The sequence below is a fragment of the Hippopotamus amphibius genome, chromosome 4 (assembly GCF_030028045.1).
Source record: "Hippopotamus amphibius kiboko isolate mHipAmp2 chromosome 4, mHipAmp2.hap2, whole genome shotgun sequence".
NCBI lineage: Eukaryota > Metazoa > Chordata > Mammalia > Artiodactyla > Hippopotamidae > Hippopotamus > Hippopotamus amphibius.
In genome coordinates, this window is record NC_080189.1 from 5,926,076 (window position 1) to 5,947,988 (window position 21,913).

At 51.6% G+C, this 21,913-nt stretch overlaps 2 protein-coding genes across 4 annotated transcripts; both read left to right on the plus strand.

Moving 5' to 3' along the window:
* Positions 1-459: 459 nt before the first annotated feature.
* ABCF2 (ATP binding cassette subfamily F member 2) lies at positions 460-15,769 on the plus strand. 3 transcript variants are annotated; one of them, XM_057732696.1, is made up of 15 exons: positions 460-606; positions 1,255-1,456; positions 7,265-7,477; positions 7,902-8,084; positions 8,170-8,341; positions 9,476-9,571; positions 10,431-10,533; positions 11,712-11,807; positions 11,974-12,093; positions 12,181-12,270; positions 12,637-12,747; positions 13,382-13,444; positions 13,637-13,765; positions 14,237-14,440; positions 15,148-15,769. In XM_057732696.1, exons 2-15 carry the CDS (start codon positions 1,297-1,299, stop codon positions 15,283-15,285), a joined length of 1,878 nt encoding a protein of 625 aa, XP_057588679.1. In that variant the 5' UTR covers positions 460-606; positions 1,255-1,296; the 3' UTR covers positions 15,286-15,769. The 3 variants fall into 3 exon arrangements, with proteins under 3 accessions (XP_057588679.1, XP_057588682.1, XP_057588681.1); XM_057732699.1 differs by having other exon boundaries at positions 478-596; XM_057732698.1 differs by lacking the exon at positions 460-606 and adding an exon at positions 671-851.
* Positions 15,770-18,336: 2,567 nt separating this feature from the next.
* On the plus strand, positions 18,337-20,809 carry LOC130852063 (histone H2B type 2-K1). The gene is made up of 2 exons (XM_057732700.1): positions 18,337-18,618; positions 20,573-20,809. The coding sequence occupies exons 1-2, from the start codon at positions 18,487-18,489 to the stop codon at positions 20,807-20,809; spliced, it is 369 nt and encodes a 122-aa protein (XP_057588683.1). The 5' UTR covers positions 18,337-18,486.
* The last annotated feature ends 1,104 nt before the right edge of the window (positions 20,810-21,913 follow it).

A 21,913-nucleotide genomic window follows, 5' to 3' on the forward strand; every position in this document is an offset into this window, starting at 1 on the left:
AACGAGGGCGCCTTTCTTTCACGGAGGAATTCTGTTCTTCGCATCATCCTCGTAGCGATGAGCGTCTTGCCGGCCCTCTTCCACCCGCCTGCTCACGCTTCCTCCTTCTCTCTCCAACCTCCCTCCTCTTGGTTCCCCATTGTTTCGAGCCATCCCTGCCTGATGCCTGCTGGGAAGTGTAGTCGCTCGCCCTGCCGTCTGAGCAGGTTGGGCGGCCCTATACACCCGGTATCTCCGCCGGACTCCTCAGTTATTCCAGGGGTAGGGTAGCCTGGGAGTCCCGCCCGCTTATCCGAGGAGCAAGCTGGGATTTGCAGTTTCCAGTGGCCGAAGCGAGCCCCGGGCAGAGGGCTCTTGGACTCCAAGCCCCCCAGCCTCGCGCCTCCTGATGACGTCACGCCGGCCCGCGAGGCCCCTGGGATCCGCCGTAGTTCCCGAGGAGGGGTCTAAGGCTCGCCAGCCGCGGCTGGAGGACGACACTTCCCAGGAGTCTGCGCGGCGGCGCGACGAGAGCCGCGCGAGGCCGCGATTGGCTGGTGAGCCGGCCGCACGCGGAGGCGCTCAAGGAGCAGCTCTGTTGCGACAGAGGCCGAGCGGCGAGGCCCAGTGAGTTGGGGGAAGGGGTGCTGGGGGGGAGGGTGCCGGCCGGTGAAGGGGAGGGGGCACCTGGAGAGGGAGGAAGGACCGAGCTGGGATGGAGGCGGCTGCGAGGCAGAAGAAGGGGCCAAGGGAGAGACGCTGACGGGCGGGAGCTGGGGGAGGTTCGGGGGGTAGTGAGCGAGGAGACCCCGAGGGGACTCATCGGGGGTAGGACGAGGGCGCCCCGGGAAGAAGCTGGACCCGACGGCCAGGTGGTGTAGAGGGGGACGGCGGGGAGGAGGCCGGAGGCAGATGGGAGGAGGAAGCCCGGGAAAGTGAGGTGGCTGGCTGGAGCGTGGAGCGCCAAGTTGTGGGGAAACTGGAGAGCGGGACCTGTGCCGAGGGGCAGAACCCGGTCCCTAACTGGAGGCCCCGAAAGGAGGAGCGTTTCCAGAGTGAGGCAGCCCGTGGGGATTGGTGGACAAAGCCCGAGGGAAGAGCTGCTGAGATTAGAAGAGGATTAGAATTGGCTTGAGAGATCCTGATAAAGTTGGGAGCGACTAGTCTGGGGCGGAGCTGGGATCCCAGGCTTGCTAGGCAGTTCCTGAGAGGGATGGAGCCAGGCCCAGGCACTCTGCGGAAGTTTAGAATCTGGGGGTGTTTGCCTTCCTTCAGGCTTCCTGAAAGAACAGTAACGTTCCCCTGTGGTTCATCACCATGCCCTCCGACCTGGCCAAGAAGAAGGCAGCCAAAAAGAAGGAAGCAGCCAAAGCACGACAGCGACCCAGAAAAGGACATGAAGAAAACGGAGATGCTGTCACAGAGCCACAGGTGGCAGAGGAGAAAAATGAGGAGGCCAATGGCCGAGAGACCACAGGTGAATTGAGGGAGAGGTGGGTTCCTGGGATGGTTGCTCGGACATAAAGGATGCCCCAGCTGGAGTCAGAGTCCGGATGCTGGGGGCACTGGAGGATATGTGTGGTGCTGTGAAACTTTTCATGATGAACCAAACCAGTAGAGCTGGAGCTTGATCAAGGAAACTGAACAGAGTTCTCACATACGCAGTGGCAAACAAACGTGGGAGTGGTTGTGCTGCCTTGCTGCTCTGTCTTCTAGACTTGGAGAAGGAGGTCAGTTCCCTGCCCCTTTCTTATTTCCATTTCTGCACATGCGGGTCTGTGTGCCAGGCTCTTTGCCGTGTGATACCCTTGTCCTCCGAGGGGTAGTGACTGTACCAACAAGACAGAAATGTAGGAGTTGTTTTGGGGTTTTTCTGGGACAGAGACGCCTTTCTGTTATGAGCACTTCTCAAGTGTTAGACACTGCTGCATCCTGAGGCACTATAAGCACGGTCTGCCCTCTTATATCTTGCAATCTAGATGGGGAAACAGGGCAGTGTGTGATAAAGAATATTCCAGGCCCTTGGCAGTCTATCCCAGCCTTCTTCCTTAGACCGTTGTTGTCCCTTGAATAGTTACTACATTTCTGTTCATTTACACACTGAGGTTCTAATACCACAATCTTTGTACTAGCTACATTTGAAATTTCTCTTAGGGTGCAGCTCAAGATGGTAAAATCTTTCCCAGTCAAACCTGACCTCAATATTGCCATTCTCTATATTCCATACTATCTGTAGTGTTACTTTTTGGGGGGGGCCTGGCCATGCTGCTTGGCATGTGGGATCCTAGTTCCCCAACCAGGGGATTGAACCCATGCCCCTTGCAGTGGAAGCATGGAGTCCCAACCACTGGATCACCAGAAAAGTCCCAGTGTTTCCTTTTTATGTTGTATCTTCTGTTTCTTCATCTAAGTTGCTTGATCTTTGAGTGCAGGGACCATGTCTTGGCTAATATATATATTTTTCGCATGATCAGCCTTGCAGATAGAGATACTAGGTAAATATTTGAAGTGGAGAGGAGAATTCCTAATGCAAGTTACAACAGACAGATAGGAATTCAGAAAAGAGACAGTTAAAAATGATTGAGAGGTGGGACTTCCCTGGTGGCGCAGTGGTTAAGAATCTGCCTGCCAATGCAGGGGACATGGGCTCAAGCCTTGGTCCAGGAAGATCCCACATGCCATGGAGCAGTTAAGCCCAAGCGCCACAACTAAGCCTGCGCTCTAAAGCCCATGCGCCACAAGTATTGAAGCTTGCGTGCCTAGAGCCTGTGCTCCACAACAAGAGAAGCTACCACAGTGAGAGGCCCGCACACCACCGCAAAGAGTAGCCTCCTCTCACCACAGCTAGAGAAAGCCCATGCACAGCAATGAAGACCCAACACAGACAAAAATCAATCAATCAGTGTTAAAAAAAAAGTGGTTGAGGGGAGAGAGTTAAGTGGTAGGAATCGTCTCCAAAGTAAGAGTAATGAAGGAAAGCTAGTTCAGTCAAGTCAGGCCTTGGGGAAGTTTTCTTCCTGGTCAGAATAGTGGAGGGATGGGAAGTTAAGAATGATAGGAGTGAACGAGCAGGCTGACTTGTGATCTATAAAGTAGACAGGGTTCCCTCTAGGTTCTCAGTAACAGTGGTTAAGCAGTATCTATCCTCAGCTCTGTTGGTACTTTCTGGATGAATTGGAAGAGTAGAAAACTGAATTCCACTGTGAGACTATTGTCCACTCTTCCCATTACACATTTCTTCTTCACCTTTCTCCCTAAGAAGCCGGAATTTCTCAGGGGGAACCCAGCTATAGTATTCCTGTCTCAGTAATAAGGGAGCTTTGGTTTTCACCCTGCTTCCTCAGAGAGCTACTGTTCTGAAATATGAAGTCTGGTTTTCTTTCCAACTCTCTCAAAACATTTCTTATTGCCAGGGGCCCCGGGCATTTCTGCTTCATAATTAATGGGTCATCTGTTCCCTCTCCCAAGACTGGGACCTCTCTCTCCTCTGAGTTTGGAATTACTTAATGCTTCAGGTCACCGTTCTGCAGCCTTTACCAGTTACTGTTGCTGCATGGCCTTCTTTAGGTAGTGAAGTATGGAAAGATTAAGATAAATATCAAAGAAGTGACTTCTGGCCGACAGTTCAACCTTCTTTAGAATGTGAGACTTAAAGAAAGGCACTAGAGTTCAGCTGGTCCCCTTGTTTGGGGAATGAACAGAAAGGGGCTGCTTGTGAAGTCTACAATATTCTCTCTGATGAAGTTTATTCCAGAATCCCTTCTCTGTTTATTCAGCGCTTTTCGCTTACTTTTTGAGCCTGTTTTGTAGGATGCTGTACACTAGGACGGTGAGGTCTAAGTCTTACTTAAAAGCTCAGGAGATGACTCAGGTCATAGATGCTATAAGCTGGAAGAGATCAAGAGAAAATGGTATTCAGTGGTATACCAGTTAGAGCCTTGGTATCTGCTGGTGATTGGTCCCAGGATCCCCAGTGAATACCAAAATCCACAGATGCTCAGGTCCCTGATACAGAATAGTGTATGTAGTATCTGCATATAACCTCACAGGTCTCTAGATTACTTGTAATACCTGATACAATGTAAATGTTGGGAAATAGTTGCCAGTGTGTGGCAAATTTTCATTTTGATCTTCTTCTTGCCTGAGCAGATGGAGATATAGACTGGGGATTGGCAAACTTTTTCTGTAAGTGTCCAGACAGTAAATATTTGTAGCTTTGTGGGCCACCCACATGGTCTCTGATGCCGCTATTCAGCCTTGCCATTGTAGCGGAAAGCAGCCATAGACAATATGTAAATGATGGTTGTGGCCGTGTCCCAATAAAACTTTATTTACAAGAACAGGCTTTTGGCCAAACCTGGCCAGCCGTTTTTTAGCCACCCCCCCTTCCAGGCTAGGAAGGATTTTTACTTTTTTTAAGTGTATACGTTTCAAATGGTGATGTATATACCTATATAATAGTTTTGATTTTTGCCACTTGGTCTGTAAACCCTAGAATGTTTCCCATCTGCCCCTCTACCAACTCCTGATCTAGGTCATAAACGTCTCCCTGTACATCTTCTCAACGTCTAGAACAGGGATTGGCACAGAGCAGGGCTGCGGGAAGCCTGGTAGCTTAACTATGTAGAAGAGAGACTTTTTTTTTTTTTTTTTTGGGGGGGTACACCAGGTTCAATCAACTGTTTTTATACACATATCCCCATATTCCCTCCCTTCCTTGACGCCCCCCCCTCGAGTCCCCCCCACCCTCCCTGCCCCAGTCCTCTAAGGCATCTTCCATCCTCGAGTTGGACTCCCTTTGTTATACAACAACTTCCCACTGACTGTTTTACAGTTGGTAGTATATATATGTCTGTGCTACTCTCTCGCTTCTTCTCAGTTTCCCCTTCACCCCTCAAAGAGAGACTTTTTAAATTCCTCTCATCAGTTAAAACAAAAAATTTGTCCTCCATTTGAAAAGTACAGGCATACCTTGAAGATACTGCGGGTTCAGTTTCAGACCACTAATAAAGCAGAGAGCAACATTGTGATATCAGTGAAGTGAGTCACATGAATTTAAGGGTTTTCCAGTGCATATAAAAGTTATGTTTACGCTATAGTGTAGTTTACTAAGTATGCAATAGCATTATGTCTAAGAAAAACAATGTATGGGGACTGTCTTGGCGATCCAGTGGTTAAGACTGCACGCTTCCAATGCAAGGGGCACAGGTTCGATCCCTGGTCGGGGAACTAAGATCCCACATGCCGTGGGGCGTGGCCAAAAAAAACCAAATAAGAAAAACAGTGCATGGTATTCCCTGGCGGTCCAGTGGTTAGGACTCTGCGCTTTCCCTGCTGAGAGCCCGGTTCAGTCTCCGGTTGGAGAATTAAGATCCTGCAAGCCACGTGGCACAGCCAAAAAAAATAAAAAATTAAAACAAAACAATGTGCATACCTTAATTTAAAAATACTTTATTGCTAAAAAAATGTTGGCCATCATCTAAGCCTTCAGTGAGTTATAGTAGTAATATCAAAGATCACAGGTCCCTGTAACAAATATAATAATAATGAAAAAGTTTGAAATATTGTGGTAAGTACCAGAATGTGACACAGAGACACAATGTGAGCATATGCTATTACAAAAATGGTGCTGATAGACTTGCTTGACATACGGTTTCCACAAACCTTCAATTTGTAAAAGTTGCAATACCTGTGAAGCACAATAAAGCGAAGTGCAGTGAGATGAGGTATATGCCTGTATTCATCAAGCACTTACGGAGAACACCCCGTACTGGAAACTGAGGTAGACATGGCGTGACTGCCACCTGGGGGGCAGGACAGTCGCTGCCCTTGGCTGTGACTCCTTGCAGGCAGAGCAGGTGCAGCAGCAGCACGGGAATGGCAGCAGCAGTGGTCGTCTCCTGACAGGATGGGCTCTTTGGAGAGGGGCCTGAGACTAACCACCACACACCCTCTCCCTTGGAGTTGCTCTCCCCACACGCCTGCCTGTCTGGAGGACGGCACTGAGCTCTCTTCCCCCTTCTACTCCAACTTTGCTCTTCCTAAGGACAAGCGCATGGGCTTTCTCATTTCAGGGCTTCGACTGTAAGATCACCATGGGAAAACAGGTAAGGGTAACAAAACTAAAAAATTAGAAAGTACTCAGAGTAGTGGATCCTCGTGTGTAGTTTTTGACTCCTTCCTGAAAACGTTGATAGATCACCTTATTCTCTTGGAAGAAGCTTACCAAGACTCCCTCTACCCCCATTTCTCCCTCACTTTCAACAGTACTTTGTGGGCACTTGTCCTTTATGGAAAGGTAGTATAGTGAAATAGTTAAGGTCATGGCTTTGGGGTCGGACAAACCCTGGTTCAAACTCTGGGTCTGTCACTTACTAGCCTTTTTGACCTTGGCTATATTATTTAACCTCTTCATTTATAAAATGAGGGTCCTAAGTGTTTATCTCATAAGGCTTTTGAGAATTAAATGAGATGGGGACTGATAATGTAGTACAGTCCCAGACACAGAGTAAACTCAGCAGCTGTTAGCCAGTTAATATTAGCCATATATTAATAGCTCTTCCCCAGCCTGAAAACGTAGTCATGCCTGAAAAACCACAAAGGCAGAACAGCTAGTCTCTTGTCTCACGGTCAGTTAGCATTTCTGAAACCCTCCGGACTTGGAACTTCTGGTTTTCCCAGCCTTGGCTGTTGAGCCCTATGTGCATTTTCTCACACTGCTCCCTTCTGGGCAGCATAGTTTCTTGGAAGCACCATCTAGGAGCTCTCTAGGTTGTGGAGTAAGAGAATTGCACCTCTATAGCATCTGCTTTCTTTTGGGCATTGGTACTAGTTCTTTAACACATACTCATGGAGGACAGTTTGGAGTTCTAGCCATTCCTACCATGCGTTATGTCATCTTAGAACAAGGAAAGTTAGAATTAAAAGGACAAATTGCGAAGTAAAAAAATGTCCACGAAAGCAGGATACCAGGGCAGATCTGTGTGCAATGTGCACCGTTTAAAGCTTACGAAACATCTGAGTCAGCTCAACCTGATCTTGAGCCCAGGTTCTTCAGGACATGGCTTTTTCAGCCTTTGGATCTTTGTATGGTAATATTTGGTAACTTAAGGAAGGGCGAAAGCCTCAAATGCCCAGACAGGGGCCTGAACCCTCAACCCTCGCGTTAAAAGCCTGCTGCTCTACTGACTGAGCCATCCAGATGCTCTAAGGCCAGCTTTTTTGTATGAGAGCTTAGTGTGTCTTACAGCACTCTTCCCAAACTGCTCTTGTTTTCTGGCCCCAGAAGTAGATTTGCTGACCAAGGAGCTGGAGGACTTTGAGATGAAGAAGGCTGCTGCTCGAGCTGTCACTGGCGTCCTCGCCTCTCACCCCAACAGTACCGATGCCCACATCATCAACCTCTCCCTCACCTTTCATGGTCAAGAGCTGCTCAGTGACACCAAACTGGAATTAAACTCAGGCCGTCGCTATGGCCTCATTGGCTTAAATGGAATTGGTGAGGCCCTTGGAAAGCAAGGTGGGAGGTATCTCTCTTGGCTTATCTGTCACTCAGCAAGTATTTACTTAGCACAGCTATGTACAAATGAAGGAGTTCACAGTATGGGTGGGAGACCAGGGAAGAGGAACTAGCAGTACAGGGCAGTCATGTGAGAAGTGCCACGTGAGTGGTTGTGAGGCAGCTGTAGATGGACAGGCTTCACAGGGGAGGGCTGGGACAAGAATCAGATGAAAGGTGTCCCAAGGATGCGGGCAGGGATGGGACAGTCATAGGATTTGAACGAGTGAAAGGAAGGAAAATACTCAAAAAATGGTGAGGTCGTGGTTTGGCTGGAGTGGAGAGACTGATGTTGGGGAATGACAGACAGGCAGAAGTGGGCTGAGCGTCACTTCTCTTCCGGTTCTTTGCCGGCCCCTCTCAGGGAAGTCCATGCTGCTCTCTGCTATTGGGAAACGTGAAGTGCCCATCCCCGAGCACATCGACATCTACCATCTGACTCGGGAGATGCCCCCTAGTGACAAGACGCCCCTGCAGTGTGTGATGGAAGTGGACACAGAGCGGGCCATGCTGGAGAGGGAGGCTGAGCGGCTGGCGCACGAGGACGGTAGGCCTCCAGGTGCAGGGGCGTGGGGGTGGGCGTCCTCCCGGGAGAGGCCCAGGGAGACTCACAGGCCACGTGCTGTCCGCAGCGGAGTGTGAGAAGCTCTTGGAGCTCTACGAGCGCCTGGAGGAGCTGGATGCTGACAAGGCCGAGATGAGAGCCTCGCGGATCCTGCACGGACTGGGTTTCACGCCTGCCATGCAACGCAAGAAGCTAAAAGACTTCAGTGGGGGCTGGAGGATGAGGGTTGCCCTGGCCAGGTGAGTCTCTTCCTCCTCCACCCTCTGGAGCACCCCGCCCAGGGCTGAATGCTCACTCCAGTGGAACTGTTTATAGAGCAGGGGTTGATGGTCAGTAAGTGCCAGGTATGGACAGCGTGGGGGTGGTACACATGAGCTAAGGAGGGAGCTTCCTGACTGCAGCGGTCATTGGCTGGACTTCGGCACAGTGTTTAGGAGTCCTGGGACCCGCCTTAGGTAAATGGTAGAGTCGGTCTGTTTGTTTCTTTTCTCTTGATTTCTCTCCCATTGTTTTTTTGTGCTTTAGTATTTCTTATTCTTGCCATATAACGATAAAATGTTAAAGAGCTATTAGGGTATCTGTCGTCTTACCCTCTCTTGACCTGGACCCAAAATGAGTTTCTATAGACCATCATTCCCCCACCAATGCCCCAGGAAGTCCCCAGTCACATAGGTGGTTCCTTACCACACCGGTCTCTGCCAGGTGCATTGGTGAGGCTTGATGCACTGCTTTAGCAAGGCTGCTCGTACACCTGAGAACATGAGAGCCATGGTTTCACGTGCCAGCAAGGATTAGCTGTCTCAGATTCACCTAGGGAGCTTTTAAAAATACAGATTTCCTAGCCTCTTCAAATCTTTGCTGGAGTTAGATGTCCAGAAATCTTCTTTCTAAAAAGCACTGCAGAGGTGGTGACTACAAGTGTGGGAACCAGCGCCCTCCCCTTGCTTTCCTGTCTTGAGATGCCATCTAAGAAAAGAACATTCTTTGGCCTCCTTGCTAGAGTCTGGCAACCCCACCATTTAGGTTTAACCTGAATACTTTTTACTTTAGCAATTGACTTTTTCTGTATCCTTTTGTGTTCCCGATGGTCACTAACCTCAGTGTAGAAGGCTTGTAGACTCATAAGCACTTTTACAGCCTTATCTCCAAACTGCATCTTCCCTCTGCTTCTCAGCTCTGTTTTCTGCCCTTTAACCCCCACTCTTCATCTCTGGTTTCTCTCCTAGTTCTCACCTTTCCTCTGAGGTATAGAGCCTAGAGTTGATTTCAGGACTCAGTGCAGGCCCGACCAGAATTGCAGGTGGCGGGCGGCTGTCCCCGCTGCGTAGCAGCCGTTGCACTGAAGTGGCTCTGTCTCCTTTCCTGTTCTTCAGAGCCCTCTTCATTCGGCCCTTCATGCTGCTCCTGGACGAGCCCACCAACCACCTGGACCTCGATGCTTGTGTGTGGTTGGAAGAAGAGCTTAAGACGTAAGAGAGTGGGGCCGGGGTAGAAGTAGGCAGGTCCTGAAGGGGGAGTTGAGCAGAGTCCAAGGGAGATGGGTGCCCAGGACCTGTAGTGATGTTAGAGCAGTGAGAAGTGGACTCAAGTGGGGCCAGAGCGAAGGCCAGATTGAAGAGGTGGTGTGCACCTTTAGGGCAGGCCTTTTTGTTTGTTTTCTTTTAGTCTGAAATGTGTGAACTTTTTTGTTTCTTTTACCTTTTTTGGTTTTTCCCATTATTTAAAATACAACGTCTTTACTAGAGACAACATTTTTTCTTAACTGTATTTATATATATCATATAAACGGACACTCCCCTCTAAGATCACGATGCAGAGACAGAGAACAATAGCCCGTGTGGCAGTGGTCCTGTGGCCAGAGAGCCAGATAACCCAGAGTATCGGCCCAGTTCTAGAAGGACTCTTTCCATGGTCTCTGCAGTGACTTGGCACCTTCTTTAAAAAGAAGAGCGTGGTTATTTTTGCTGTGCCTGTTCCAGTTCTCCCACCCGTGGTTTTAGGTGTGTTTATGGGTGTCTACGTGCGTACACTTTTGATTCTACCATCATTTACTGCCACCTTCACTCCACTCTTTTGAAAATTAGAACAAAAGTTTGAGGAAACTCAGACTGTCTCACCACACTTTGAAAGGCATCAGAGTGTACTTACAGGTAGATTGTGCCCTGGCGGCTTAGGTGCCAAGAGCTAGGAATTGGCCAGCAAATCTAAAGGCTGCTGAGGCGTAAGGATGGGAAAGGATGAGGGTTTTCTGGGCCTGACGTTCAGCTCGCCTGTTGTGAACCATCTACCGTTTTGAGCACCTCCCTGACCACTTCTCTGGCTTTGCAGTTTTAAGCGCATCCTGGTCCTCGTCTCCCACTCCCAGGACTTCCTGAATGGCGTCTGTACCAACATCATTCACATGCACAACAGGAAACTGAAGTATTATACGGTGAGTGGGCCTGGCTCCTCCACAGTGACTGGCCTCTGTGCTTACCCATTCCCTGAAGTTCTCCTTTAAAAAAAAAACTAGACTTAGCAGCCCTTTTCTACCTATTGCTATAAAAAGATGTGGACAGGGAGTTCTGCAGCCTGTTTTATTTTAGTCCCAAAGTAATTGCTTTCAGGCCATAGGCCATGGATTGGCAGCCTGTGCACGTGGCGTATGTTTGCCTTATGCAAAGAGGTTGACTTTTCACGGTGCCCAGGCAGGCCTTGCTGCTCTCTGCCTTCCTGAGTGGCTACTTAACCCTGCTTCCTGGCAGCCAACACAGTACCCCTCCTTCCATGAAGAATGGGAGCCAGGATCTCAACAGCCCACTCTGCTGCCTTGCCTTTTCATTTTTTCTATCTCAAAAAACAAATCCAAAAATGAAAAATAGGAGTTCCTTTTATTCACAGTTGTACTTGCCCTGGGAGCACTACCAGTTTCTTACATAGTCTTTCAGAAACGTCACATGTGCTTGCAAGCATTTGTAGAAAATGTCACGTATACATTTCACAGTTGTAATCTTAATCATTCTCTTTTTTAGGTGTGTTTAAATTCTAATGGTTTGGAGTGCTTTCTGTATGAGTGTACTATAAATAAGCCTCATTTTTTCCAGTGACTGAAATATCGTTGTGTGGCCATCCTGTAACTTATTGATCAGACCCTTTTTGATGGACGTGCAGGCTGAGTCTAGTTTTTTGCAGGTAGAAACCGTGGCAGTCCATAGTGCAGGGCTTGCCAGGTCCTAAATCTGATTGCTCTGATGTCTTCCCACCTGGAGGCAGTTCTTACAGTCTGCATGGGGCTTCAGCCTCTAGGGGTGGGGAATGGAAGGAGGTGCTCTTGGAAGGCTGTGAGCCTCCTGATACCTGTATGGCGGTGTTCAGGGCTAGTGCCAGTGCTGTGGGTGTCTTTATGACTAACTGCGGGGTTTGATCTGGAGCCCTGCCCTGGCTGAGCTAAGAATGAGAGGCACACGATTTGAAAGAGCTCAGGTTCTAGATTAGGATGTGCTGCTTTAATGCACTTCCTCTTTCCCTACTGCACAATCTTGTAGCCAGGGCCAAGTCAGATGGCACCTTGCATTTCCCCTCAAGCCTGAGTGAGAACCCTGAGAAAATGCCTGGTGCCTTTTCCTGCAGGGTAACTACGATCAGTATGTGAAGACGCGGCTGGAGCTGGAAGAGAATCAGATGAAGCGGTTTCACTGGGAGCAGGATCAGATTGCACACATGAAGGTAGGGCGATCGCAGAGCCAAGTTCACGTTCCGTGGGGAAGTCGGGTGAGGGTGTTGGGAGCTGCCGGGTGCTAGAGAGGACGCTGTCATCAGTGTTCACTGTGCATTTAAGATGAGTTGTTTGGTGCCTGCCCGTACTCCAAGCCCCCTCTCTGGTCTCCTTCAGAACTACATTGCTAGGTTTGGTCATGGCAGTGCCAAGCTGGCCCGGCAGGCCCAGAGCAAAGAGAAGACGCTACAGAAAATGATGGCCTCGGGACTGACAGAGAGGGTTGTGAGCGACAAGGTAGGGGCTGATAGCTGGGACTAGGTGGCCTGCGGTGAAGTGGATGCCCAAGGACCGGACTTGATAGGTGCCCTCTCCTCTTCCTAGACGTTGTCCTTTTATTTCCCACCATGTGGCAAGATCCCTCCACCCGTTATTATGGTGCAGAATGTCAGCTTCAAGTATACAAAAGATGGGGTGAGTACTTGGGTGTGGCTGGGAAGCTGGGGTACATTTTACAAGGTCAGTGTCAACTGGCGAGAGGAGTCTCCTATTCTTTGCTGACCATGCCTGCTAACCCATGTGGTGCTGGGGATTTTTCAGGTGTGGCAGCCTGGGGCGCCTCACTGAGGGACTTAGGGAAGAACCCTCAGCCCCCCCCACCCCCTGCCCAAGTGCTGGAGGGAAAACTGCTCAGCTGGGTTGGTGGGTGGAGGCAGTGGCTTGGGTCTGCCACGAGAGCTGCCGCCCTCCCCACTCCCCCTCCACCAGTGGGGCTGGTCTGCCAGTCAGGTGGATCAGCACCCTAGCCCCGTATCTGTTTCTCTCTCACCCCCGCCTCAGCCTTGCATCTACAACAATCTAGAATTCGGTATCGATCTCGACACACGAGTGGCTCTGGTGGGGCCCAATGGAGCAGGGAAGTCAACTCTTCTGAAGCTGCTGACTGGAGAGGTATGGTGCCACGTTGGGGCAGGGCACTTCCAGGAATAGATGCTCGTGTGTCTGAGGAAGAGGGAGGGTGTGCAGGGGCCACTGCTATTGTAGGGCCTGAGCCTGGTGGTGAACGAGCCATCCCCCGGCGTGGGGGTGTCATCACTGGGTAGTACTGAAGTTTGGGGCAGTTTTCTTAGAGAAGACTGCAAGGAGGAGTCTGTGTGTGTGTGTGAGAGGGAACACATGCATGCCCTCCACATTTTTCTGTGTTTTCATCAGGGCATTTAGAACATAGGAATATCTGTGCGTTTAGAGATGTGTTTTTATTGTAGGAAATGTACGTTGGCCCTGTAACCAAGTCCTCTGCTGCACGGCGCAGCACATTCTGTGGTAGCCATGTCACCAGCACTTGGTGGGGCATGCGGTGTGTGCCTCTGTCTCCCTTGAGGACACCTGTTCAGTATCTCGCTCTGTATTTCTGGGGTGGGGAGAAGAGCAGTCTGTGAGGTGGTGATGTAGACTCTGTTCAGGAAGTTGTACAGTCTTGTTCAGTGTGAACAGATGTTTGTTTCCTCTCCTCCTGTGTCTGCTTCTGACCAGGTTTCCTTTTCTGTGTGCTTCTCTTTCCGCTCACTACCCCCTTTTTTTCTAGCTACTACCCACAGACGGAATGATCCGAAAACACTCTCACGTCAAGATAGGGCGTTACCATCAGGTATGGTCCTGGCGGCGAGTTGCCCAGGGTGTGGGAGCGGGGCCGCGTGTGACCAGGTCAGCTGCCAGTTGCCTCTGGAGTCTGGAACGTGTCCCTGGGTAGAGCTAGAGAGGCACTCGGCAGGTGACCCAGCAGGCCTCCTCTTGAAGTGGGGCACCAGCCGCATCTGGGTGGGTTCCTTTTTTCCTGTAGCATTTACAAGAGCAGCTGGACTTGGACCTCTCGCCTTTGGAGTACATGATGAAATGCTACCCAGAGATCAAGGAGAAGGAAGAAATGAGGAAGATCATTGGGCGATACGGGCTCACTGGGAAACAGCAGGTCCGTGGAGGGGTGTGGGAAGAGGCCCAGGTAGCTGGGAGGCTGTGGCTGGACAGTCCGCCTTCCCTCTGCTCTGGGCTGTTATGCATTGGAGCACTTAGGTCTCAGGGGATGGCGGGGACAGCATGCCAGTCTCTGGCGTGCCCTTGCCCCTTGACTAGCAGGACGAGCCGTAGCGCTTAAAGGCAAGGGAAACCGAAACCTAGAAAACAAGTTCCTGGGTTCAGATCCCCACTGAGGGTCCCCTGAATTGCTGCACTTCGCTAAGATTCTGTGCCGGGACAGCGCTTCAGGCTTCCTGATGTATCCCTTCCAGGCCTTGAGAGCCTGGCAGCTGTGCCGTCACCTGCTGTGTGATCTTGGGTCTTCCCCAGCCCCGCTTTCTGTAAAATGCTGATCAGTAGAGGGGCCGTGGGGAGAGGCGAGTGTGTGAGGGCAACGCCGCGTTATACATGGCATGGGTCCACGCAGGTGAGCCCAATCCGGAACCTGTCCGATGGGCAGAAGTGCCGAGTGTGTCTCGCCTGGCTGGCCTGGCAGAACCCCCACATGCTGTTCTTGGACGAGCCCACCAATCACCTGGATATTGAGACCATCGACGCCCTGGCAGATGCCATCAATGACTTTGAGGGCGGTATGATGCTGGTCAGCCATGATTTCAGGCTCATCCAGCAGGTGAGGCTCCTGGCTGGGTGGGAGACATAACAGAGAGCACCTCGGGGGTGGTTGGGTAGAACCGCACAGTCGTGGCATGTTGGGGGGGTGGGGAGACTTTTATCCACGTTTACTGTATTTGGAAAACGGGCTCAGTACATAGACAGGGTGGAGAGGACCAGATCTTACGGTTCTTTGGGAAACTTAGAAAGCCTTAGTGGAAGTACTTCTAATTCTTCAGTGGCTGTTTGGGGCTGTTAGCCTACTTGGCGTTGTTGGCCAGAATCGGCGAGGGAGTTGGGTAGAGAACAGGGTGCTTTTTCTATTGTTCTGAGATGCTTCAGCCTAGAAATAGCATTATACTAAGGAGACTCTGGATTGGACAGAGGGCTGCTGCTAGTCTTTGGTGGAGAAGCTGCTGGTCATGTCTCTGAAGCTCTGAGGAAGGTGGGGTGGAGAAAAGGAAGCGGAGAGTGAAGCCTCTGGACACACCTGGGTCCTGCTTAGGGAACTGGGAATCGGGTGATACCGCAGGTCCTGGCTTGCAAGGCTCCAGCACCTGCTGCTTACAGCACTCTTGGGTTAGGCCAGCCTGGAGAACGTTGAGGTAGTGGGACTGAGCTAGATACGGGCTGGGGCAGGAGGGTTCTTCCCAGAGTCCCCTGGGAACAGTCTCCTGGGCAGGGGTGGCTGGCCAGGATTTGTGAAGTCTGGGATTTGCTTTCCAGGTTGCACAAGAAATCTGGGTCTGTGAGAAGCAGACAATCACCAAGTGGCCTGGAGACATCCTGGCCTACAAGGAGCACCTCAAGTCCAAGCTGGTGGGCGAGGAGCCCCAGCTCACCAGGAGGACCCACAACGTGTGAGGCCTCGCCGGCCGCCAGCCGGGCCCGGCCCCTGGGGCCGCACTCCTGCATTGCTGCAATACTGCCCCCCAGCGCCTCCCCCACCTGCCTTAGCTGCACTCTGTGATCTTATCTACAGCTGGACAGTACCTGTCCATCTCCTGTCCTTCCAGTTACTCTGTCCATGTCTGGACTCGGCTGGCTGTTCCCGCCAGCTCCTTGCTGGCTCTGACCCTGATGGTGATGCAGCCAGAGGCGTCTGGGGGGAGCCCGCGGGCCTGTGCCCAGGGTCGGCCTGTGAAAGAACTTAGGAGCCTCTTTTTCTGGGTTTTGGTGATGTTGGAGGAATACCTCCCAGCCCACCACCCCCGTTCCTTCTGCTTCTGGTTTGGAGCTCTGGATCAGGGCCTTATTCCTGGTCGGTTTTTAAATAATTATTTAACGATGTAACTTTTAGACCCGCGTGACACCTACAAAGCGTCCAATAAAGAAAGAAGAAGCCATGGTCCCTATCTTCCCTCTTGGGTCCCTAGGCCCTGCCCTCCCCCCCTCCCTGCAGTGCCAACGTTCACTTTCCCTCAGCACGAGCTGGGGTGGGAGTCGGTGGGCTGGGTGCAGACTGAGGACTAGTCCCTAGGTGCCGGAGGAGCTTTTTCCCCTCCTGGTATGAAAAGGTGAAAGCTTTATACGACCTGAAGGGAAACCAGAGTATCCCTGTGATTTGGAATTGTGCTTTTCTTAGGCCCGTGGTTCACGGTGTTAGCGTGCATCAGCCTCACCTGGAGATGTGCTGACTCTCACGTGGCTGGGTCCTGCCTTAGAAGGTCGGGAGTGAGACCGAGAGTTAACACTGCTGAGAAGTTCCAGGTGCTGCTGCTGCTGCTCGTCTGGGCGCCACACTTTGAGAACGGCTCGCCTGGAGCATGTGTTTCAGAGTGGTCTGAGGCTTTCCCGCTGCAACCTGCACCACACACGTGGATTGCTGGTTGGAAATTCAGCTTCCTGGGCTTCAGGCCTATTGATTCCATTTGACAGGATGGAAGAGATGCACAGATGGTCAGGAGTCTGCATTTGTACACCGATGTTTGCAAACTGCTGTTTCTGGTGGGATACAGGAAGTTTTATGATTTTATGTGAGCACAGCCTTAACTTTCATTAGCGCTGTATCTGTTTTACTTCCAAGCCGGGGCTTTGCACAGCCTATTTGAACTTTAACAGCACTTCCAGCCTTTGTGCCAGCAGGCTTCCAGCCTTACTGATCAGAGTCATCACTCCACCTCTGAAACCTCACCAGCCATCCCTGTGGGGAAACATACACAGCCGTCACTTTTCAGCGCTCATTATAGTACCTCTAAGACTATGTGAAACAAATAAAAAGTCCCAGATGGAGTCTAAACCCCCAAGGAGCTCACGATTGAGTGGGAAAGCCAATAATACAGAAAGGGTGTAAGATGCTAAATTGTGACTTAGGGTTCACAGACTTAGTGAGGGAAGTTTCTCATGAGTAGCAAGGAGAAAGGTGGGCTTAGTGCTCTAACTTGAAAGGTGAGTACTTCTCAGATGGCTGTGGAATCCAAGGTCATGGGCAGAAGGAAGTGTCGGGTGAGGAGCTGTATGCAGTCAGCCCCAGGTGCCAAGGCTGGTCCTTCCCCTCTGACCACTAGGGTCCTGACTTGGCAGCTTTGTGCCTCAAGTGGGGCCCAGAGAAAAATGGCTTGCTTGTAGGCTGTCCTGAATATCCAGAGGCTTGGTTAGGAGGATGACGGGAACCCCCACTGAAGTCTGTTGGGGTCTCCAGGGGTGGGAGGAAGAGACATAATAGGCTAGTCAGCTTGTCCAGAAAAAAAGCCAGTCTCAAATTTTTTAAGCACGCTTAGAAATCCCACAAAATACAATATTTCTATAAACGCCTAGCATTCATGCCTCATTTTGGATTAAGAATTGCCCTTCTGGTCCTCCAAACCCTATCCCGTAGGCTGTAAGTAGCAGGATGTTGGGAACTGGGGAAGAGGGGGCTTGGCGAGCTGGTGGTTGCTCAGGCCTGCCTTACCCCCTCCCTGACAGGTGATGCTCCTCTCCACGCCCTCCCCACCTCTTGACTGGGAAGACCTTCCCACCGCCTGGACGTGTCACGTTGTTCCTGGTTTCTTTAATCACAGCATTCAAGAACCTGAACTAGGGACTTCCTGGTAGTCTAGTGGTTGAGAATCCGCCTTCCAAGGCAGGGGACATGGGTTCAAACCCTGGGAACTAAGGTCCCACATGCCACAGGGGAGCTAAGCCTGCGAGCCTCACGCCTCAGCCGCTGAGCCCACGTGCTCTAGAGCCCATACGCCACAACTAGGCAGAAGCTCCGTGTGCCGCAACTAAGATCCGACGCAGGCAAATAAACATTTTTTTTAATTAAAAAAAAAAAAGAACCTGAAATGTTCACTCATACATGGGTGCAAAGTGAGACACCTTTCTCCATGTCACAACGCTTTTTCTTCCCTTCACTCCACTGCTAACTTCCACAGGGACCCCACGTCCAGTCCACCTGCTTGGACACCCTGTCAGGCCCTCCCAGCCGTGGTTCCTGCCGCCTCCACCTGGGCTGGGCTCGGGCTCTGCTCCCTCTTCTGTCCAAGCCTCTGTACCTGCACGCATTGATTTCTTTCTCCCGTTCCTCTCAACTAAAATCTTTCTCCCCTGTTAAATTGTACCCATCCTACCAGACCAGCTTCAAATCCCCGTTTATTCCCTGAAGGCCTCCCTGGCCACGGTAGCCCTGAGTTTTTTCTGCACGCTCTGTTCCGCACACTTTACCCTTTCACTCTTCCCTGATTGTTGCGTGTGAAGCAGTCTTGTCTCCAGCTGTATTGTAGGGCCCTCTGGGGGGGCGGGGGGGCCTCGTGTTCCTCCTGACTCTCCCCCAGCACTCAACCCCAGGAGCACCTGCGAGCTGCATGAGTGCATGGCGTGACCTCCAGCAGGCGTGCAACACACTGGGAGGTGATGGGGGGGAAGGGGGCTGGTGGGGGGGCTTCTTATTCAGAGATAGGACATCCCTGGGGGAGAGGAGGGAGCAATTGGGGTCTTCCTGGGTTAACCCAGAGTACGTTCCGGATAGGGTTGGGCCAGGCCCCTCCCCTGCTCCCAGGTGCTGACCCCCAGCCCCACCTGGCGGGCAGCTGACTTCATAAAAGTTCGCCCGAGGAGGAGCGGGAGGAGGCCGGCAGGAGGATGAGCGCTGAGCATGGGCAGCCGCAGCCGTCTGGGGGCCGGAGGGGCCGGAGTTCCGGGGACAAGAAGTCCAAAAAGCGTAGCCGGCGCAAAGAAACCTACTCAACGTACATCTACAAGGTGCTGAAGCAGGTGAGAGCGGGGAGATAGCGTGCGTGTGGAGAGTGCTGGCAAAAGAGCCTAGGAAGGGCGCTGGCGGCGAGCCGGGGCCCAGTTACTCCCGGCACTGAGGCCCCCAGCCCCTCTTGAGGGGGTCACACTTAATCTCGGAGGTCCCTGCACCTGTGATGCGCAGCAGACACTTCAAACAGGCTCCCACCACAGTCCAGAGGCTTACGGGGCTCTTGGACAGACGGGATGGTTATGTGGAACGTTATGGGGGGACAGAGTTAAAGGAAGACCCCAAGAAAGTGCTGGGGCGAAGGTGATCGGGTGCCCGACGTGCTGGTACAAACAAGACGTACTCGTGCGTGGTGCTAGAGCGAGGAGCAGTTCGTGTGAAGCACAGTCTTGGGGGAGGCTTCCAGACGGGCGGCACTCAGTCTTCGGGGGGCGAAGGGGCTGGTCTACCTTGTAGGTAAGGAACCTGAGGTACACACAGCTCAACGGGGTGACTGAGTCCCATGACCTGACAGCAGCGGAGGTCTGGTCCCCTTGGCTCTGGGCAAGTCCCACCCCCGACCCACATGCCGGCCCTGTTTCTCCCGGCGCACCTCTGAAGAGCACCTACTCCTGGAACTCATATGCTGACAGGCTTTTTTGGGCACCAGTGTACCCAACCAGTGTGTCTAGAGCATCCCAGGCAACCTGGCCTCAAACCCTCTGCCCTGCTCAGCAGAGCCGGGGCCGGGAGGAGGCCGGGGAGCTGGGTTGCCTGCCCTGGGTCTCCCCAACCCGCCTGAGTCTCACCCCTTGTTAGACCCCAGACGTGGAGCCTGTCTCCGGCCTGAATGCTATTAGCAATCCGAATGACCGCACAGCCCGGGTCTCTGGGATGCTCTCATGGAGTGGGCCTGGCACCCAGTGGACTGGCCAAAGGGCAGCAGCAGAGAAGACGCCAGTGTCCTGAAGAAAGTGGGGCGGGAGCGGGTATCAGTGAGCCCTGCAGCTTAGCCTGTCTTTTCGGCTCAAACATTGTGAGGGAAGCGTTGGAGCAGGACTGGGCTCGCAGAAGAGAGCTGCTGAGCAAGTCCACCACTTGGCTGGAACGCCTCTGTCCCACCCCAGCAACGCTGAGGGGAGCAGGATGTGAAGACAACACGAGGGGTCAGGCTGAACCAACCCGGGACAGGCTCAGGTTTCCCGCTGTCAGGTCGCAGGCGGCGGAGGCAGAGGGCAGAGCGAGTGGCTGGGCGTGTGTCCACCCTTGGCTTCACGTGATCACTGGGCAGTCACTTGCCTCCCACTTTGTAGAGAAACAATGTCTGCTTGCTCACATTTTAGGATTGTTATAAGGCCCCTATCCTTTGTTTTACTAGAGATTACCTATTTCAAAATCTTCCGTGATGGAAGAGGAAACAGGCCCAGAGGGACGTGCCTTATTGAAGGCCATACAGTGACTCACAGTCCAGCCACAGAACCCAGGTCTCCTCACTCCCAGTCTGGTGCTGAGATTGTGTCCCATGAGTGTCCTCTCTGGGAAATAATTTGGTAACGATTTACCAAGTTATGTGCACAAGCCCTTTAGGAACTTCTAGGAATAACCTTCATTGTGTTCATACAAGGGTTCAAAGACATGTTTATTATAACCCAATGTAATAGCAAAAAGCAAAACAAAACCCCTAAATGTCCATTAAGAGAGGAACAGTGATATAAGCTATGATTCACCCATACTATGGAAAAATATGCAAATGCATTAAATAAAAAAAAGAAAAGAAGTGGCATTCCTTAGCTCTTGCAGTTGGGAGAAACTTTTTTTTTTTTTTAATACTTGGATATAGCAGTGAAAAAGCAAATCCCTATTTCCACGTCTCTTAGCCCCTGGAAAGAGGCTGGTGAGGCAGTCCTGCGGCCCCCAACTTGGGGCTGGGGCTGTGTCCTCAGGCAGAGTCCCTGTGTTAATACACTGGTCCTGCTGCTTCTCCAGGTGCACCCTGACATCGGCATCTCTTCCAAGGCCATGAGCATCATGAACTCGTTCGTGAACGATGTGTTTGAGCGGCTGGCTGGCGAGGCTGCCCGGCTGGCCCAGTACTCGGGCCGAACCACACTGACGTCCCGGGAAGTCCAGACGGCCGTGCGCCTGCTGCTGCCAGGGGAGCTGGCCAAGCACGCTGTGTCCGAGGGCACCAAGGCCGTCACCAAGTACACCAGCTCCAAGTGACCTGGGGCCTAACGTTAATAAAGGGTGAACTGCTCCCTGGCGTTGTGGTGATTTGGAAAAGGGGTGCGTGAAGGCGAGGTGTGATGGGAGGCGAGGGTGTCATCACTTTTTTGGCTCCCAAGGTGGAAGAACGCTTACTCAGACTTTTTAAAAACTGCTTTCTGGGTGGGCCCCGTGAGCGACACGTGATAGCTTGGTAAATGCACAACGTTCTCATTCTTAGTGAGGGGAAGGAGGACTTAGTCTGGACTAGAATCCTGGGTCTGCTGCTAGCTGTTTCCATCATGCCCTCTCTGGGCCTGAAATTCCATGTGTGTTACTCTTTCAGGCCGTGGTTTTGTGATGCCATTTCTGGCAAACTATCATGCTTGTCCTGTGCAGGGTACAGGAGCCACACAGATCTATTCTTCAAAATACAAAAAACAAAAGCCCCAACCAGCTTCTAAATAACTGGCTGGGATCTCTAAGATGTTTTTATTTTCCCCCAATGTTTTCTCTCCCTTAATTTCAGAACAAATTGGTAAGAATGTTTTTGAGACGCCTAACTTTTCTTCCCCAGTTTCGTTTTGAAAAACCTCAAATCCATAGAAAAAAAATCACAAAAAAGTACAATGACCACATGTATGTCTTCACCACTGAACATGTGACCACATCTACCTTTTCTGTCTCATTCAGCCTCTGAGGCCATGGGGTGAAGGGGTGGGACTTAGCGAACAGTTTTATGTTCCCTTTGTAACTTCAGCTCCATGTACGGAAAAGCCTCACATCCTCATCCTCTCTGATGAGGGCTGAAGTCTGGCCCTACATACGTCACACGTGTTTCCTCCTATGTCAAGCCTACTGTGGAGATGCCGTGAGACGAGAACTAATTACCCACGCTTTGGTCCCGCAGCTAGAAAGGGGAGGGCTCGGGAGACCTGGCCTGGAACCTTGGCTCTTCCCCACCCCCGCTGTGTTTCATACCTTGCTGCTCAAGGTGTGATTCAGAGGCCAGCAGCGTCTGTAACACCTGGGAGCGGGATCTTGGGTCCCAGCTCAGAGTGCAGAATCGGAATCTGCATTTTGACAAGATGCTCAGGTAACGCGCAGGCACATTAAGCCTGA

Bases quoted from the DNA above. Each gene is read 5' to 3' on its own strand.
- LOC130852063 (XM_057732700.1), top strand. From the start codon at position 18,487: ATGAGCGCTGAGCATGGGCAGCCGCAGCCGTCTGGGGGCCGGAGGGGC. The intron at 18,619-20,572 runs GTGAGAGCGGGG...CTGCTTCTCCAG, and splicing joins TCTACAAGGTGCTGAAGCAG to GTGCACCCTGACATCGGCAT.
- ABCF2 (XM_057732696.1), top strand. From the start codon at position 1,297: ATGCCCTCCGACCTGGCCAAGAAGAAGGCAGCCAAAAAGAAGGAAGCA. The intron at 1,457-7,264 runs GTGAATTGAGGG...TTCTGGCCCCAG, and splicing joins CAATGGCCGAGAGACCACAG to AAGTAGATTTGCTGACCAAG. The intron at 14,441-15,147 runs GTGAGGCTCCTG...TTTGCTTTCCAG, and splicing joins ATTTCAGGCTCATCCAGCAG to GTTGCACAAGAAATCTGGGT.